The sequence below is a fragment of the Lolium rigidum genome, chromosome 4 (genome assembly GCF_022539505.1).
Source record: "Lolium rigidum isolate FL_2022 chromosome 4, APGP_CSIRO_Lrig_0.1, whole genome shotgun sequence".
In the NCBI taxonomy this organism is placed as follows: Eukaryota; Viridiplantae; Streptophyta; class Magnoliopsida; order Poales; family Poaceae; genus Lolium; species Lolium rigidum.
Genome location: NC_061511.1, coordinates 256709786 through 256725735, shown reverse-complemented (window position 1 = coordinate 256725735; position 15950 = coordinate 256709786). Strand labels below are relative to the sequence as shown.

At 45.6% G+C, this 15950-nt stretch overlaps 1 protein-coding gene and 1 non-coding gene across 2 annotated transcripts; one reads left to right on the top strand and one right to left on the bottom strand.

The window, feature by feature from the left end:
- Positions 1–2166: 2166 nt before the first annotated feature.
- LOC124707556 (ankyrin-2-like) lies at positions 2167–14001 on the bottom strand. The gene is made up of 11 exons (XM_047239218.1): positions 13896–14001; positions 13752–13817; positions 13443–13631; positions 12482–12613; positions 10267–10406; positions 8893–8982; positions 8390–8518; positions 7906–8013; positions 6897–7067; positions 6737–6816; positions 2167–2414 (listed from the first exon to the last, which is right to left on the bottom strand). The coding sequence occupies exons 1-11, from the start codon at positions 13933–13935 to the stop codon at positions 2327–2329; spliced, it is 1233 nt and encodes a 410-aa protein (XP_047095174.1). The 5' UTR covers positions 13936–14001; the 3' UTR covers positions 2167–2326.
- A 94-nt stretch (positions 14002–14095) lies between these two features.
- TRNAD-GUC lies at positions 14096–14167 on the top strand. The gene has a single exon. It is a non-coding gene; the product is annotated as a tRNA-Asp (tRNA).
- Positions 14168–15950: the final 1783 nt, after the last annotated feature.

Sequence of the window (15950 nt, the reverse complement as noted above, 5' to 3'; positions counted from 1 at the left end):
AATACTATCATAGCAATAGTTAACTTCATAATCTACAAAAGATCACAATCATAGCCTACGCCAAGTACTACACGATGCACACACTGTCACCATTACACCGTGCAGGAGGAATAAACTACTTTAATAACATCACTAGAGTAGCACGCGGATATATTGTGATACAAAACACATTGCAATCATAAAGGGATATAAATAAGCACTTCACTATGCCATTCATAACAGTGAATAAGTATTCTGTGAAATATAGCCTAAGAGACCCACACGGTGCACACACTGTCACCTTTACACACGTGGGACAAGGAGTCTCCGGAGATCACATAAGTAAAACCCACTTGACTAGCACAATGACATCTAGATTACAAGCATCATCATATGAATCTCAATCATGTAAGGCAGCTCATGAGATTATTATATTGAAGCACATAGGAGAGAGATGAACCACATAGCTACCGGTACAGCCCCGAGCCTCGATGGAGAACTACTCCCTCCTCATGGGAGACAACAGCGTTGATGGAGATGGTGGTGGTGTCGATGGAGGAGCCTTCCGGGGGCACTTCCCCGTCCCGGCGGCGTGCCGGAACAGAGACTCCTGTCCCCCAGATCTTGGCTTCGCGATGGCGGCGGCTCTGGAAGGTTTTCTCTGGTTTCGTCCAACGTGATAGGGTTTTCGCGACGGAGGCTTTAAATAGGCGGAAGGGCAGCCTCGGAGGGGGCCTGGTGGGCCCACACACTAGGGGGGCGCGGCCCCCCTCTGGCCGCGCCAGGGTGGCGTGTGGGGCCCCCAGGGCTTCCCTCTGGCGGCTCTCGGGTGTTCTGGAAGCTTCGTCCAATTATAAGACTCTGGGCGTTGATTTCGTCCAATTCCGAGAATATTTCCTTACTAGGATTTCTGAAACCAAAAACAGCAAAAAACAGGAACTGGCACTTCGGCATCTCGTCAATAGGTTAGTTCCGGAAAATGCATAAATATGACATACAATGTGTATAAAACATGTAGATATCATCAATAATGTGGCATGGAACATAAGAAATTATCGATACGTCGGAGACGTATCAGCTACCGCTGCCGCTGTGCCTCGGATTTACAGGCGGCGTCGTGAACTCCTGCTCCTCCTTCACCTCGCGCTTGGGGACGGTGTAGGGCGCGGCCCGGTGCGACGAGGACGGTGTCGATCGCGTCGGCCCCGACAGGGAAGAGTTGGAGGAGGACGAGTACATCCTCCCCGGCTGCCAGCGCAACGGGAGATGGTGGCGGCGAGCACGGCGTATCCAACCTTGGAGCGCCGTTGTGGATGCCATAGATGACGTTGTCTAGGGTACGCCCCGGAACACCCCAGAAGAGGGTGCACTCGTCCTTGTTCCAGCTGTTCTGCCGACCGATGAGGTCGGCGGCGCTGTTCATCTCGACGTCGTGCTGCGCCTGGAGTAGACGACCCACCAGGTGTCGTTGCCGGTGGCCACCTAGGTTGGATCCCCCCGCTCATGGCGTTGAGGCGAGACCGGCGGGTCATGATCGCGTCCCTCCAACGCTCCGTGCCCGGCAACGGCGGTGGCGGGACGCCTATGCCGTTGACGGCCATCCTCCACCCGTTGCTGCTTGGTAGGCGCATTTCCGGCGGAACGGTATATCCCGCATGGTACAGCGCCCACGCCTGCGCCACGGTGAGACTGCCGCGGCCGAAGCCGTTCGCCACAGCAATTTTGCGAGAGGACGACGACATTGGCTAAGGAGAGGAGATTTGGGAGCGGCGAAAGATTGCGATAGGGAAGGAAGCAGGGACGCTCTTAATATACAGCGGCGACAGGCGTAGCGACAGCGAGGCGTTGGACGCAATAAACACCGACGCGGATGGCCACGCGGGCATGCACGACGAGACGCGTCTCTACGTCACTTGGAATCGCCTGGAAAAGCTGGGACGCCATTAACATCGCTTGATCAGAGGTAGGCGACGAGATTTTAGGCTTTCGTGTCGCTGACGCGTCGATCCCACCACGCCTCGCCTTACTTTTCGTTGTGTCCGATGTGCCCCGAGCGTTTCCTGTGTAATGGGAACGAGCTCGAAGCGCCGGATACTGTATTGGGGGCGTTGGAGATACTCTGAGACTAAATAGACGATGCGATAGGCATCCATTGTAAGTCTTAAGAGCCACGAATACACTGACAAATAACAATAAATGAGTTTCCACGAGGTGTTACTGCATTCAGGAATATACATGCCCATCCATACGTGCCACGCTAATACTCCGTCGGACACACTACTTGGCTTCCTAAAGGAGTTACTCAGTTCAAGAAATCAAGTCTTTGTGCAACAGGAGAAACGCCTGCCTAAAGCCTTCCACTGATTTCCCTGCAACACCCAAACAATTGCTTAGCTTTAGAGCTCCGAGATGTCTTCAGTGACTTCATAGCTTCCCTGCATGTTCCAAGGAGAAGCATCAGACGTTTGGAATAGTATAATTGTGTCTGGCACTTGTAATTCTTTACGCACCTTTGCATGACAGTATATGCTGACATGAATATGCCACGCGTACCTGTTTCCTAACCAGTAAGATCTTACGCATATTAAGAAGTTACTAATGTTAGTCTTGCTAGTTTACATGTAGTGTGTGGGAAGTAGTCTGTTTATGTGATGCCCAAAAGCTTCATGCAGTTTGTATTGTACAGTTCTATTTATAAGATACAAGATAGGTACAACAACTAGATTTCTAAAGCTTTCTACTGTAAACCTAACCTTCTACAGCTTTCTAGTGGTAACCAAAGTTAGCTAGTGCCCAAGACTTACATATGAATTGTAGTCCTAGAAATACTAGAACATACCAGCACCTACCTACAATACTACTAGAAGGTACTAGCTAACTCCTGAGTAAGGATTACTCTAGCAATTCTCCTAATCCTTGCTCTTCATGCAAGACTTGATTTGGACCATTCTAATTCTAGCTCTTAGCTCCTGAAACTTCACTCGCCCAAGTGATTTTGTCAAAATATCACCGAGCTGATCTGAAGTATTGATGAAGCTGGCATTGGCATTGATGCTTCCATCTTCCAAGCATCCTATGATGAAGTGATACCAAATATCGATATGTTTGCTGCGCTCATGGAAGACTAGATTTTTGGCTAATGCCAGGGTAGGCTTGTTGTCCACCATTAGCTCAACTGTCTCAGCTTGTCTTCCTTGAAGTTCTCCAAGCAATCGACTAGCCAAATTCCTTGAGTTGCTGCAGTTGTGGCTGTGACATACTCTGCCTCGCATGAAAACTGAGCAACCACCCTTTGCTTGAGAGATTGCCAACTCACCAAGTAGTTGCCGAGGAAGAACAGAGTGCCGCTCGTGCTCTTCTTAGTGTCAATGTCACCGACCAATTAGATGTGCATCCTTTGTCTTCCGTCGGTAGTGAAGACCATAGTGGGTCGTGCTAGCGACGTAGCGAAGAATTCTCTTCACCGCCATCATGTGCTCCTCCATGGGTCGTTCCATGAATCGACCGACGAACCCAACAGCAAATGCCAGGTCTGGCCCTGGTGTGGACGAGGTAGTGTAGGCTGCCAACGATCTGTTGGTACTTCGTAGCGTCCACCTCTTTTGCTGTACTTTCACGGCTAAGCTTGAGCCGCTCCTACATTGGGGTGTGTGCTGGATTGCATCATTTCATTCCGCCTAGCGTGTGCTTGACATAGGCTAATGCCATCGCCATGCTACTGGACTTCAATTCTGAGATAGAATGACAGCAATCCAAGATCACTCATCTGGAATTTTGTCTTCATCTCGGCCTTGAAACTCTCAATTGCTCCCTTGGACGAACCCGTGATGATCAGATCATCCACATATACTCCAAGTAGCAAGATTGCATCACCCGCGATGCCCCGGTAGATTGTGTGCTCGTGCTCGCTCTGCTTGAAGCCCATTTCTTTGAGCGTGAAGTCGAGCTTCGCATTCCATGCCCACGCGGAGCCTGCCGCAAGCCATAGAGGGCCTTGGTGGGAGCTCGGTTTAGGAGGAAGACAGCAGCTGACCGCCTCCCCCCAAAATTTAGGTGGCATACTTCTCTGTTTCAGCAAAGAACGTGCCATTGCCACCACTGTTTGGTTCCACCTCTCGACGACGCCATTCTGCTGTGGGCGTATGGCGCGGAGAAGTAGCACTCGATTCAAAAATCCATTGAGGTGAACTCATCGCCGTTGTCCATGCGGAACACACGCAGTTTGCGTCCGCTTTGAGCTTCCGCTGCTGCCTGAACTCTTTTGATGGCATCTGCTGCATCATTCTTGGCTGCCAGGAGCATCACCCACATGTAGCGAGTGGCGTCATCCACCAACAGCAAGAAGTAGCGCTGGCCTCCAGGTGTCGCCGGCGAAATGGGACCGCAGAGGTCGTCGTGGACAAGCTCAAGTAGCTCCTGTGCGTGATACCTTGCTTGCCAAGGGAACAGGCTGCGGCGATGCTTCGTGATGATGCACGTGTCGTAGAACTGCTCCACGTGTTCCAGACGTGGCAGCCCACGTGCCATGGTGAGGCGTCCCATCTTCTCCAAAGCATCAAAGTTGAGATGCCCAAATCGCTCATGCCAGCACCAAGCAATATCATCACGGCAGGAAGAGAGACAAATTGGTCACGCAATCTCAAGATGGAGGAGATAGAGGCGATTCCGGCAGCGTGTGACCCGAACAAGGAGTCATCCTTATCAGCACGCATGCATCGCTCTCGTCAAGCTGACCAATGTTGATGATCAAGTTCTTCAGGCGTGGAATGTAGTAGACGCCGCTGAGAGCCTTGTGTTCACCATTTCTGCCTGCAAAGATGATGGTTCCCATGCACTTGATTTCCAAGGGCGAGCCGTCGCCGAATTTGACAGCGTCGGTGATTGTATAGTCAATTTCAGCAAAGGCGTCCCCATCGCCCGTCATGTGATTTGTAGCGCTGGTGTCGAGGTACCAGCCCTCGCGATGCTTGTCCCAAGGTAAGCTTTTGCCTTCGGCTCGTCGATGTGAAGAGGGACATGCTCTGGAGCTTGAGCTGTAATGGTGCTATCTTGCACCATAATGGCCGGGGCTGGATCAACGTTCTGCTGCACTACCATGGCAGCAGCTGGAGCTTCGCTTTTCTCCATTGGCATGGCTGGAGCTGGAGTAGTGCTTTGCTGCACCACCATGGCAGGGGCAGGAGTGGTGCAGACCTGCGCCATGAGGAGTGCAGGCTCCTCATCATCTTCCTCTGCTTCGGCCAGGTATGCCCTGTTTCTCCGGGGCTGCCTGCAGTCCTTGGCCCAATGGCCGCGACAGCCGTAGTTGTTGCATGTGTCATCTCGCGGGCCGTCCCTAGTCGCTGCACGATCATCGTTGCCTTCTCCAACCTTCTTACGTGGTGGCCATCGTCGTAGCTGTCCGCTGCACAGCCTGGAGGAGCTGCCTCCATGGCGCCCCTTCATCCTCTCTAGCCATTGCTCCTCGATGAGTAGGAGCTTGCCCTCCTCACGCGCCGGCTCAGGTGACTCGAGATGAACCTCAGCTGCCTCAGCCGGCCGGTGACTTCCTCCAATGGCATATCAGAAGTGTCAAGTAGGGTCTCGATCGCAAGGGCTATCTGCGACAGCCTTGGCGGCACAACCCGCAAAAACTTCTCGATGACTTGAGTTTCGTCAATAGGTGCTCCGAGCATGGCGAGGCTTGTGACGAGGTTCGTAAGGCGTAGCGCGAAATCATCAACAGACTCCCCGTCGCGGAATGAGATCATCTCAAATTTCTTCTTTAGCTGCTGCACCTTGCCCTTCCGACGCGCATGGCTCGAATCGCCTCCCACACCTCCTTCGTTGTCCGCTTGACGGAAAGTCCAGCCATCATTTCTAGTGGCACCGCTTGCAAGATGGCCTCCAGCGCCATTCAATCTTCCTGGTAGTCGTCGGCGCCAAGCTCAATTGCATCCCAGATGCCCCGAGCCTGCAACTTCACCTTCATGGGGAGGCTCCATTCGGTGTAGTTCATCCGCGTCAGCATCGGGTAACTACCACCGCCGATGTCCTTCACGACTCGCTCGACCACAACCTCGTGCCTTCCTGCATCACGGTGGCGCGGTCGTCTCGGTGGTGGTGGTGGTGAAGGGGAACGGCGCCACAGCAGGCGAGGCGGACTGCCAGCAACACCTCCAACTGGAGCTGACATCAGCTGACATCACTCAGGATCCTATCTTCACCAACGCTCTGATACCAACTGTTAGCCTTGCTAGTTTGCAGGTAGTGTGTGGGAAGTAGTCTGTTTGTGTGGTGCTGCCAAAAGCTTCATGCAGCTTGTATTGCATAGTGCTATTTATAGGATACAAGCTAGGTACAACAACTAGATTTCTAAAGCCTTCTAGAGCTTGCCTAGGGCTTACATATGAATTGTACTCCTAGAACATATTAGAACATACCAGCACCTACAGTACTACTAGAAGGTACTAGCTAACTCCTGAGCAAGGATTACTCTAACAACTAATACATGTTAGGTAAGTTAGAGATGGCATTGGCATTGATAACAGTGCCAAGTGGCATCTTAAATTCCTAACAAACTCATCAATACTTCACACTGAAGGTTTTGCCCAGGCTACAGATGTTGGCCGGCTCTGCCATTGAACATACTTGCAGCGTACGGAGGTGTTCAATATATAGCTAATGACGTGTGTGAGATGTGCTGAAACACTTCCAGTCAGCTACCAATATGCAAGGTCATCGTCAAAAGACAGCGTAACTGAAGAGGCTGGGTTACCGTAGTGCATCCTCAATTTCAGCGTTAACTGGGTCCAACTTCAGTCCATCCAAGAACCGTTCGCTTGCACCCTCATAGTCCTGATGATATAAGACCATGTGAACAATCACAAAAAAAATCTAAAACAAGAAAAAACAGCTAACAATATCCTATATGTAACCTTCAGTAACATCAGAGCTGCACCCTGCCGGTAACAGGATATTGGCCAGTCAGGCCGGATTTTTCTACATTTATTAGCATCTCGCAAAGCCTTGTCTCCAGCACCCATTTGAAGCCAGCAAAGGCTCCTGTTTGAGAGCAAAATCGCATCACCAGGATCAAGATCCAGTGCCTACATCCAACAAGAAAAATAAACAACCAAGCTTACTGAGATTTTTTTAACTACAGTTGAATTAATTAACTGAATAAGAAAAAAAACAGCTAGAGATTTGTCAACACACAAACAAGAAATCTGCACACTGCTGCAGAGAGATCCATACTAGTCTGCATAAAATACAAATTAGCAGGTCTGGAAAACATTTACTAAATATAGCACAATGTTTAAGTAACTTTGAACTAAATAACTTGTATCAAAAAGGCTGATTTTCTATCAGCCTATCCGTTCAGTCTAGTCCTCCCTATGTTTTTAGCCAAGTGCAGCAAGGAAGCGACTCCAAAACAACAGTATATGACAAAAGAATCACAGAAATCCTGATCGCAACCTCAGTGAAAATACAAGAATATCTCATTTTCCTTATTCATTATCAAAAAATGAGTATTACGCACCAAATACTGAAAACAGACATGACCAAAGCAACGAAAATAAAGACACATAATACAGTTAATTGAGCCCTATTCTTGACAACTCCGATGAAGTTACTAAAAATAGAAAATCTGAAGTCTAGGCCCTGCCCCCTGGGCCTGTCAGTAGGGACCTTCCCGTCACTCTAAATCTTTGATAAAAGACACCCAGCTCAATGTGAAACTCCAGGTATTTTGGCATATTTTTGCCCAAAATTATAGTTCAGACTATGTGAAATAAGGACACAATCCTTCTGAAATCATATATGAAGTTAGGAATCTTAACTTTCATACTGAGAGGTAGGCAAGCCACTACAATGCATGCAACAAAAACTGATATGTCAGAATGACTACATGCGGCAAGAAATATTTATGGTGCTTTAATATACCTGACTGAAGAATCCTGCCGCAAGACGATAATCCTTTTTCCTTAAAGAGTCGATGCCTAGTGACATAAGCCCTCCTGTTCTAATTTCCCGTTTAACCATAGGCTCATCCTGAATCATATAGAGTACCAACTAAATCAATAATATGCAGGAGGTATGCATGAAAATATAGACAAAATCTAAACAAATTACTTCAAAATATGCTGAGAATATATGGGGGAAAAGGATTTAATTACATAAACATATATTTATTATTTTTCATATTTCTATGAGTGCACAAGCATGATGTTTCGAGAACTGGACATAATCTGGTAACATCCATATCAGCGTGGCAATAATACAGATGACTTCCCCAGCCTCAGTGCCTCAACCCACCTATGGGAATGGCAGAATGCTATATTTATCAACAACATGATGATTATTTTCTTTCACCTCAAGCACATTCTTAGAACTATACTTGCATGAGTGGCGAAGAGGTAAATCTCACATCAATACAAACATCATGATCAGCACCAGCGTCCTCCATCATGCATTTGAAAAAGTTACTTGAAACAACTTTCCCCTCATGGAGAATTTTTGCAGCATATGCTAAAGCTCCCTTCAAATCTGCACCAGCCTATCACAGAAAATAAATGTCACGGATCTGATTAGAGATTGCCTGGGTAACATTTCATAAATTTTGCACTTTCAGGAATGAATGCGACCTTAATGCCACTGCCTATGAATACTCTACTGGGTTATTTGGTTTGGCTTGTTGTCACCATGCTGTAGCAACCAAATTGATGGTCACAAGTTAATAAAAAATGGTTCAGAAAGTGTCCAGAACAAAGGGCCACAAATCGCAGTGTCATGCCCACAACTGTGGCCAGTATTCAAACCAAAATGGCAAAAAGTAAATAAAAAAGAACAAGCTCAGTGTGGAAACTAAACATAGAAAACAAAGTGCCATAAATTCAAGGATTTGACCAAGCTAAGATGAACGTACAATACCTTAACTAGGAGCATGATACATTCCATTGACTTTGAGTCAGCACATGTAGCAGCAATGAGAGGTGTCTCGCCATTTACCATCTTGTTGTACTGATTGGAAACATGAAGATATGAGCTCCAACGGTCAATACAAACAAAATTGCTTCGGTACATCCTCTCCAAAATCAGATGAAAATGGCACTTCCATACTTTATAGTGCTAAGATTAAACGGGTAATTAGGCCCTAACGCATCAAGCACATGTAGTGATCCTGTATTCTAAAGAGAATGCCATGATTACCACCACATAGCACTTCTTTGTGATTGTTCAGATGGAACACAAGCAGCATGCAGCCTTGCATGACATATTGACCTTTCCTGCTCATATGAATCTGATGCAAAATACACAGCAACAATATTAATGGACAATACGATCCCACTCTAGTTTATAGATCCAGTCTGTTTCGCTTCAAGAAAGATTTGATCATTGGGATCTTGAACTCCAACAGAAACAATGCAACCATCAAAAAGGAAAATTACTACGACTTGAAATATGGCTCCGGCAAACAGCAAGGAAGAAGATGACGTATGGCTCCGGCAGCGAGAACGATTTTGGAGGCAACAGTCAAACAACTGATTTGGGTAAACTGGATGAGCCAACATGGAGTGATTGCGTGAAGGATAGCCACGGAAAAGAATTTCAGATGCAAGATCAATTGGGTGCATGAAATAGACAGTACTGCCTTTACAACCAAAGGGGTGAGTTTTAGTTTTGACTACTAATCTGAATCAGAAGTCGTTAATCCTTTTAGAGGGGATGTACCGAAGCAAGCCTCTTCAGTAAAAATTAAAGAGCTCCCATAGCATACAAAAATACACAAGCACATTTTCAATATATAGTTCCGGAACCTTGTAGCTGACTATCAAACAGGTCTAGTAAATATGCAAAAGAGCGATTGTATAAAGTAGTTTCATACATGAAAACTGACACTGAAGGAACCAGGAATGACAAGATGTGTGGTATTATGTTGCTTGCATTCCAACAATCGAATTATTTTCATATAGACCATAGATTTGATAGTATAGCACTATGAATGTAAAAATAATCTCGCATTTTCCAGGAAGTACTTCTATACTTATTACCAAGACACTGTTGAAGAATAAAATTAGAACTACTACATAACTAGGGGCATGAAGAAGCGGAGAAAAATGTACCAAGGACTTTAACAGTTAACTATGCTGAACAAACACCAAAACAGGATAGCAACCAATGAAATGGAGCATGACAACAAGACAGCTGAGAGGAAAAATTGCAGGACACAAGAAATTAAAGTTAAAACGCTGTATGTTAAGCAGTCTTATGGGCAGGCAGAAAATGGTATGTACTTCAACTTACATCTGCATTGTAGTCCAATAAAATCTTCATAGTACCATAACGCCCTTCACTAGCAGCAAAATGAAGTGGTGTCCCACAATCAGCTACCGGGTCAACATAAGCTCCTTTTGCAAGGAGTAGTTCTACCATTTGACAATTGTCTGGGAAAAAACACGAGAACTATTACATAAGAGAAGAGGTTTTTTCCTCTCAAATGCTCAAGTTTTAGCTTTTGTTTGTGGTGTGATGTAAGACTTGCTAGTATTTGCTTTGAGCCTGGCTCAATTTACTTTTGTACTAGGTGTAAAATCTGTTTCTGAACATCCGTATGATGCTGCGGTTTCGTTCTAGGAATGGAACCAGGGAGACGGCTCCGTGTTGATCAGAAAATAAAATCCAGCAATCTTTTGTAAAAAGAGTCCACGAGCTTATTACGTAAGATAATAGGTATTTTTATGACTATCTCTTCCATTCATGGAGTCTCCTGGACCTGAGTTTGCCTTGATCTTGTGCTACAAACAAAACCAATAAGGACTTGTTTGTGGGTAGAAAGGAATTAAGGTCAAATCCTTCAGTGGCTAGAGAATTAAGGTAACATTTAATACCAATCTGAAGTGACTGGGACTTATCACATAGCTTTCGATCCACAGTTCATCAAGTTCTCAGTTCACTACTTCCCAAAAGAGTGATTTTGGGATATACCTCTCCAGTTCAGTAATAGGAGATTAGTGCACAAACCCAGCAACTCCTAACTGATGGATCTAATATACCCCCTCCGATCCATAATAACTGTCTCTAATACGAATGTATCTGTACATATTTTAGTTCTAGATACATCCATACTAACGACAAGTAATATGAATCGGAGGGAGTACATGCAACAACAAACCCTAGCCGCCGCCTAGGGCTTCCCCAAGCACTCAGATGCAGGCACGCCGGTCTCCCTCCTCCCCTCTGTCCAGCAGCCACGCCGGCGGCCAGAGGAGTAGGGACCTGCCATCTTTCTTTGTTTTCTCTTGTAGGTCATGTTGCCTTTGGTTTTGGTCTCCCTAGCAGCATCGGCAAGGTGGAGGTGGCGATGGCGCGTTGGAATAAGGTCTCTCTGGCCTCTCCCTACCTCAAGGGCCTCTGTTTCAGCGTCAACGAAGGGCCCAAGACGGTTAGCATCACCAGATCGGTTGGTTCTCTTCAGATCTTGGCAGTTGGTGTGTCTATCAAGGGAAATAGTTGGATGGTTTTTGGAGTGGTGACTTTGACCTCTTCTTTCGCTGTGTTCTGCAGCAAGATCCGGTTTCTTCTACCCTTTGGGTTAGTGGTGAAGGATTGCAAGCCTGTGCTCTGGGTGATGCCCCAACCAATGTTCGATCAACAACTACTAGATCTTTAGTTCGCGGCGAGTGGCTATTGTGGTCTTCAAAGCCTTGTATGACGGGCGTTTGCAGGTGTCCCTGTCCCTTACTGCTTGTTGAGTGCACTTTTCATTCTATGTAATTTTTCATTGTATGAAGAGCAATCGAAGGAAGACGGCTAGTATGATTTTCTATGTAATTTTATTTGTTATTGGTCGTTTTGCATCTTGTTGTCTGTCGCTTGTACTATCTTCTGTTATCCTTAATAAAGATACCCTTTGGGCGTCTTTTCTTTAAAAAGAAATAAACCACAGAGTATCATGAGGAAAAGATTCCTGCATAGTGGTATGCATTAAGTTATTCAAATGAGATTCCCTCTATATTCACAATTAGGTGACATTTTCAGGACATTGGGCAAGAATATAAGTGTTGCTTGAATGGCCACTATACCAATGTTAACTATTCAAAAATGTGTTCCTAGTGTTGCAATACATGCATCACACGGTAATGCTTGGCTAATGGCTGCACATAAATATATCCATGACTTTTGACTACAAAAAACATGTGCAAGAGTATTACAGCTAAGGGTATTATCTTAATACTACCAAACGTTCTAGTTGGAAACCCAATATGTCATACAATCTCGAACAAGCCACTGAGTCTAAAACAGCATGCACTTCCGAACAGAAGGACTTGTCAGGAAACTTAACTGTCGGAGTCGGATTGAATATAATTTATTAGCACAAGCAAAATGCTAGAAAAAACGAAAATAGGTCCAAGATAATAATACCACATCACACGATAACACAGTTTTCAAATTGAGAAGATATTTTAAAAAATTGCATTGCACAGATGCACACCAGAGATGTGTGTTCATAGAGGTAGACCTGATAGTGCAGCAGAATGTAACAGGGAAAGCCCATCATGATTGACTTTGTCTTGATTAGCCCCATGATTTAGAAGATACTTGGCAGTACCCACATCGTTACTGTGTATTGCGAAAAACAGAGGTGTTCTACCTATCAAGAAGACAAACGTACCATAATGAGATTATATCAAAGCACTTCTGGGCATAGCAAAGAAATAAGACCTTTTCAATATCAAAGCATGTCTTGTCTGCAAAACCATACGAACGACCAGAGAAGTTCCGTAACACTGCTCTGAGTGCATGAAATTTAGAAATATCTCTCAGCGAATATATACAAAGTAGACCCATGGGATTTAGATACAATAAGGAGTGGGATGTCAGAACAATGTTTCACCATTTAGATATAGGACTACCCAAAATAAGAATAATGAGACGAATACTCGGAATTGGAGCATACATATGCAGATGTGCAGCTAAGTAAATAACCAAAAAATCCTGAAATGAAGAATAGTTTCACCTCCAGGAGTAGCCTAATTATACGGGACATTCTTACGTGGAGTATTACCATGTATATCAAAATTAAGCCTGGGTGATTTCATATGATAAATCATAATTCTATGAAAATTAAGCCCAGATGATTTTCATATAAAGCTACACGATCGTGAGTAAGCACAACAGAATGTGATAAATCATAGTTCTATTCTGTGTGGTAAATAGTAATGCCTATGATACATTGTTTCATACCAACGTGGATAATCTTCGCAAGCACAAACCGATCATATATTCGCATAATTGACCTACAGATCTAGGAATCGATGTAAAGAAAAAAATTAGGCGATGCGTGAAAAAACAAAACATAATTCCAGCACTGAACACACCACAAATATACAATACCATTTTGTAAATTTTGACAAGCCTACAAAGAAAGTGTGTGTGTGTGATCCTAAAGCAAGAAATTAGAGTTCCAAAGTGAGATGGACCTTTCTTGTCGACCACATCCACGTCTACCAGCAGCTCCTCGACCAGGTACTTGCACACATCCAGGCCCCCACCTTTGGCTGCGGCGTGCAGCGCAGTGAAACCTTCCAGCTCTCCGGCATCTTCCACCCTGAGCGCCTCAATCGCCTCCTTGGGGCAGCCCCTGCCCATGTCCAGCATCACCACCAGCGCTGCCACGGATTGAACTCAAAATAAAAATCCAGCACTCAGGTGTCGCGACGGCGTCGTCACAATCAGGCACCAAAACTGCATCGGGACCGAAATCTGGGACGGGGGAGGGGGAACCGTACCCTTGAAGATGGGGAGGTCGCCGTCGCAGGCCGCCTGGAACACCTTGTTCAGCATCGGGCCACCGACTGCGGCAGGAGGGGGGCGGAGTTGGGATTTGGGTCGGGATTACGGTTAGGGAATGGGCTGTGGAGAGAGGCGCTTACCGTTGTAGTGGACATGGGGCTGGGAGCACGCCGACGCCATGGCGCCGGTAGAAGGCGAGGAGATTGTAGGGTTTTGGGCGGGGAGAAGACAGGGTGGGACGGAAACGAAAAGAGCAGCGATGAAGATGAAACGAGAGCCTGTGTATTGTGTTTTTGTTTCTTTTGATGAAATAAGGACAATTAAGAATGTTAACACCAAAGTCGTTGTAGTATAGTGGTAAGTATTCCCGCCTGTCACGCGGGTGACCCGGGTTCGATCCCCGGCAACGGCGATTTTTCCTTTTTGTTTTCGTTTTCTCTGTTTCGAACATCGCATTTCTGTTTCATTTATGTGAACATTGTCTCACCAAACTTGCAATGGGTGCCCTTGCTGCCAGCACGATCGTGCTAATACTTTTTTCCGGACAACCACACTCATGTCTATGCTTGAAGCAATTTTACACAGGGATGGATGTCGTGTCTGCAGAATTTGCATCTGAATGGTGGATTTCGGATTTTCTTCTTCATTTATGTGTTGTTCGTGTTCTTTCCACGGATACCAGCAGAAAGAAGTGCCAGGTGGTGATGCACATGATCCTAAGTGAGAGATGTCCGGGACAGTTTTCAGCAGAAACGAGAAACAGTTCAAGATCATAATTTCATCTCGTGGTATTTGACACTTTCGGTTGGAATCTCATGTCGTCTCGTCTAAATGGTCGTCTTGTGATAGCGAGTTCAAACTTCAAACAGTTGGTCTAGCATCTCCGAAAAATATTCATTCAGTCTTGCTCTGGGGGAAGTAACGGCGGGAGCTGTACGAGACTATACTGCCTATGGTACAGACATCTGCGACTACAACTGCGCAAGTACACAGTAGTAGTGAATACTGCACAGTAATAGAACTGATGCGGGAAAATATCCAGTCAAAAATATGGGTTGGGCTGCCCATACGGCCGGTATCCTTAAAAAAGAGAAGGCTCGCTTATCAAATGTAATTGATGAGCTTGAGGCTGTTGCAGAGGTTAGACCGTTGTCTACGCAAGAGATTGAACTTAAAAATCAATCAAATGCGCAGATGGCGAGTCTTCTTCGCGAGGAGGAACTCAAATGGTATCAACGTTCCAAAGCTCAATTCATATTGGAAGGAGATTCAAATACGCGATATTTCCATGGCTTAGCCAATGGGAGACATCGGAAAAAACGTATTCATTCTCGTATTCAAGATGAAGGGTTGATTGAAGGCCATGAGCAACTCAAATCTTACATTACTAATTATTATAAAGGTCTGTTTGGTCCTCCGGAGGAAAGCACCTTCTCTCTTAATGAGGACTTAACGGACGATATACCCCAAGTTACTATGGAAGAAAATGGTCTACTAACCGCACCTTATACTGAGGAAGAGGTTCAGAAGACAATTTTCCAAATGGAATGCAACAAAGCACCGGGTCCTGATGGTTTTCCAGCGGAGTTTTATCAAACTTTCTGGGATACGATTAAATTGGACCTTCTAGATTTGTTCAGTGACCTACACATTGGACAACTAGAATTATTTCGTCTAAATTTTGGTGAACTAATCTTGTTACGAAAGTTAATGAGGCAGAAAGGATTCAACAATATAGACCTATTTGCCTTTTAAATGTAAGTTTCAAGATTTTCACGAAAGTGGCCACCATTAGACTTAATACGGTTGCGGATCATGTTGTCCAGCCATCACAGACAGCCTTTATGCAAGGAAGGAACATCCTTGATGGAGTGGCGGTCTTGCATGAGACGGTACATGAGATGCATTCTAAGAAATTACATGGGGTTATTTTAAAACTAGATTTTGAAAAGGCGTATGATAAAGTTAAGTGGTCTTTCCTACAAGCAGACACTCGGGATGAAAGGTTTTTCTCCAGAGTGGCGCGCTCTAATAAATGATTTTGTGTATGGAGGTAGTGTCGCAATCCGGGTTAATGATGACACCGGCCACTATTTCCAAACACGAAAAGAGTTACGCCAAGGGGATCCGTTATCACCGATGTTGTTTAACATTGTAGCGGATATGCTGGCTATACTCATAGAGCGGGCCAAGGA

Coding starts and splice junctions, on each gene's coding strand:
- LOC124707556 (XM_047239218.1), bottom strand. CDS start 13,935: ATGGCGTCGGCGTGCTCCCAGCCCCATGTCCACTACAACG. Junction 12,614..13,442: donor GGATGTGGTCGACAAGAAAG/GTCCATCTCACT, acceptor TCTTCTTGATAG/GTAGAACACCTCTGTTTTTC. Junction 2,415..6,736: donor GAAATTGAGGATGCACTACG/GTAACCCAGCCT, acceptor TGGAACATGCAG/GGAAGCTATGAAGTCACTGA.